The sequence below is a fragment of the Musca domestica genome, unplaced genomic scaffold (genome assembly GCF_030504385.1).
Source record: "Musca domestica strain aabys unplaced genomic scaffold, Musca_domestica.polishedcontigs.V.1.1 22, whole genome shotgun sequence".
NCBI lineage: Eukaryota > Metazoa > Arthropoda > Insecta > Diptera > Muscidae > Musca > Musca domestica.
In genome coordinates, this window is record NW_026712262.1 from 7,667,013 (window position 1) to 7,670,651 (window position 3,639).

Consider the following 3,639-nt stretch of genomic DNA (forward strand, 5'->3'; position numbering starts at 1 on the left):
AGTCGACTATGAATAGTCGAGTACTCGGTTTTTACCCAAGTCCATAGTCGAGTTTGATAGCATTTGGAAAAACGATAGTAGCAGCTAGTTCCGCGCTCTTTAGTGAAGATGTTCAATTTTCTCATGTCTCATTCGTAAACAACAGAGTACCCCGAGTCTTTGCTTTCTGTTTATTTTTTATCAAGTATTGCTTTTTGGCCTTTATATTCGCTTCGTTGGGACGTTTTTCATTTTTGTTTCCCACGCTCGCACTTTTCGAAACTAGTCTACTGTCTACTGCCATACTGCCATCGATTGGTTCGATTGGTTGTCATTTCTAGTTTGTCGTCGGAGTGTCAAAAAGGTCGGTGGTCGTTCTGAATCTGAAAATTGAAAGTTTGTAAATTATCGGTAAAATATTGTGATTCATTGGGTAAAGGTGTTAAAGTGTTCAAAAACGACCTGTAGGCTACATAAAATCTGAGTGTACGTACCTTCTTTTATGATAACGTTAAATAAACATCTATTATCTATACTTTATATTTTTAGTTAGCCCGATTTCTGATTTCAAAATATACGTCCTTGTAACAATTTCCTAATATTATTTTTTTCTGTTTACATATGTAACATGTGTGCACATAAAATCATATGTGTATGTATGTATATATGTATATGTTCTTTCTGCTTTCGTTGCTTTGCACAGTATTTGCGGGACTAGATATATCTTTGTGCATAAAGTTGTGCAAGCAGTTTCAATTTTTTTTTGTTAATTTTCAAATTAAAAAATCAGATTTAAAGATCTATAGGAAATATTTATCAGATGTTGTTTTAAAAGTTATAAATTGATTGTTCCATTGGTTTTATAATACATTCATTAATTTGTAAAATATTTTACTTTTCCAGATTTTACATGGGTATTTTCTTTGTTTAAGGAACAAAGAACGACTCTTCATTACTGTTGCCATTACTCACGTTTCAAATAAAGAAGTTGAAATTTCCGCTTTTGGTAAATCAACATTTGGTAATAATTGCATTTAGTGAGGAAGTAATTACTTGTTGACTGGAAGACGCGAATTAAAACAAACGACGCAAAACAAAAGATGCCAGCTGATTCAATTTCAAGGTAATGACAAAGAGTGAAAGGGGTTTTTGTAAACTCATGTACAAGTTAACTTCACCACCTCTTCGCAAGCTCCCTGTATCGCATATGCATGTACATATTTTTTGTTTGAAGAGGAGTATATTTTCAAATCAATAAAGCATGTAGGTATTATATGCATATGTGTGTGCATTTTCATTGTTTGAAAGACGCAAAGCCGCGACGGTTGTGTTAATAAAGAAAAAGTTGAACGCAGTTATACTACGTAATTTGAATATCACTCTATTTGTTTTTTTCAGAATGGATTCTAATGGCTCTAATGACAATGAAAAAAATATTCCACCACAAAACATTTTGGGTACATCGCCAGGAACATCAAGTTTACGCTCCCGCACGGACAGCGAATGCTCTGACAAGTAAGTACTTATTTTATTTCACGTTGTCCACCAATATTTTGCATTTTTTTCGTGGTGTAGACTAGCCAGATTCGTATTGCCCAGCATGGATGGCAGCCCACCAAAGGTGATGACGCTTGATGAAGTAACTAATGTAGTTAAAAACATACAAAATATGGAACTTGCCCATGAAATTGCATTAAATCCTGAGTTTAAATTGCAACCCTATGAACCACCTGAAAACAGGTTTGCTAAATTATCAATCATCAGTTACAATGAATCTATATGAGTTATTCCCATGTTTTATAGCCTTGAAAAACGTATAAAGGATTGCATGCACAAAGCGTTCTGGGACTTACTAAGGGAGCAGCTGAACTCTGACCCTCCTTCCTATGATTACGCTATACAATTGTTAAGTGAAATTAAGGAATGTTTTCCCCAGATTCTAACCCAAAATAATAAACTCATTCTGGATCAAATCAACGATATCTTAGACGAGTCGGTTATTCGCCAACAAGCTGAAAAAGGAGTTCTCGACTTTCAATCTTATGCAAATTTTATTATTAAAATTATGGGAAAATCGTGTGCACCAGCTAGAGATGACGACATTAAGAAACTCACACAAATCGAAGATGTTGTTGACATGTTCAAAGGTATTTTGGATACAATGGCTCTTATGAAATTGGACATGGCGAATTTCTTATTAGATTTTTCTCGTAACGCCATCATGGCAAACTCAGTCGAGTATGAGAAACAGAAATTTAATGAATATTTGGAATATTATAAATGTATGTATACAATTTATATTTTTTGGGAAATTTCTATAATCAATGAAAAATTAAATTTGGCTCATTTTAGTTGGTTTTCCCGCAACAGAAAATTGGCTTCAACGTAATCTCACCCAAACATCAAATGGCACGCTAATTACTGCAGATCAGGCTATGTCGAATGCTTATATGGAACTCATGGATTGGAAGGAAGATGTTGATTTCCCTGAAATTCTTTCCACAGACAAGGAGCGTATTCTCAAATTGGGCCAAAGAGCTAAGCGTTTGTGTGTCGGAGCATCTCTAATAGCCATTTGTTCCGCAGTACCTGTTATATCGCAACGTTCTGAAAATCGAATTGAGTTAGCAAAACAAATTGAAATACTGCTACACAGTATAACGAACGAAAAGTAAGGAACTATGCAAGAATATTTTTTATGGAAATAATGCTATTCTCATTGCAGAGAGATATCAGAGGCTATAGATAATATTTGGGAACAAATAAAAACTGTAATCAATAAGTATTTGAAAAAGGAAAGTCAATCAACAATGGACACAGATGCACTGGACATGCTCCAAACGCAAATAAAGCAAATTGCTAATAGGGATGCTCCAGTTAGGCAACTTATGTGTAAGTAAATAAACCGACTCTTTAGAGCATTCGCATACCTAAAATGTTAATTTTTTAGGGAAACGATTGCAGACATATTTTCGACTAGCACTCCGTTCAAAAGGGGGGCTACCGCCTCCACCACCAGGATACGTTGATTTCAAAGATGAATTAGAATTCTACACCACTGCCCTTAAACGTGTGATAGCCTATAATCATTCTGTATTTGGAGAATATTTTTTGCAGATACTCACCCAACGTCAAACTGAACCAAATAACGAGACCGTTTGTGCAAGTGAAGGTGCCTCCTCCGAAGCTGAAATGTTACCCTCGCAGCAATGAATTTCTATATCGGTGTAGTAATTAATTAAGGAATTCACCCAGCAAACCAGACCCGCAGTTAAGGAAAGCCCATATACAAAACTGTGTTGTATTAGCATTGGCTAACATGAATGGAAATTTATGTAAGAGTATTACCGTATAAGTGATTGGAATATGAAGCACATGTGTAATTCTCAGAAAACTATTGTAAAGAACTTTCTAGACAAAATGTATCCAACTAAAGCACCTTTGTCGTCATTGCAGTACTGTTCAATTTTCAGTGAAAAACTTTTCTTGATGGTGCGAGTTTATGAACTTTCTAACTTTACCAAGGTGCGAAACTTATTAAGCATCATTATTATTACATAAATAAAAATTACCGATGAATATATGATTACTAAACCTTAAAACTAAGCTTAACATCATAACATATGGTGCTTACAAACAATAAACAAATTGAACAAATTA

At 34.6% G+C, this 3,639-nt stretch overlaps 1 protein-coding gene across 3 annotated transcripts; it reads left to right on the forward strand.

The window, feature by feature from the left end:
* Window positions 1-307: 307 nt before the first annotated feature.
* On the forward strand, window positions 308-3,639 carry LOC101898288 (T-complex protein 11-like protein 1). Of its 3 annotated transcripts, XM_005191501.4 has the most exons (8): window positions 308-465; window positions 883-1,102; window positions 1,378-1,494; window positions 1,555-1,719; window positions 1,783-2,261; window positions 2,332-2,650; window positions 2,705-2,871; window positions 2,930-3,639. In XM_005191501.4, the coding sequence occupies exons 2-8, from the start codon at window positions 1,080-1,082 to the stop codon at window positions 3,190-3,192; spliced, it is 1,533 nt and encodes a 510-aa protein (XP_005191558.1). In that variant the 5' UTR covers window positions 308-465; window positions 883-1,079; the 3' UTR covers window positions 3,193-3,639. The 3 variants fall into 3 exon arrangements, with proteins under 3 accessions (XP_005191558.1, XP_019895179.1, XP_058978968.1); XM_020039620.2 differs by lacking the exons at window positions 308-465; window positions 883-1,102 and adding an exon at window positions 1,121-1,242; XM_059122985.1 differs by lacking the exons at window positions 308-465; window positions 883-1,102 and adding an exon at window positions 1,305-1,323.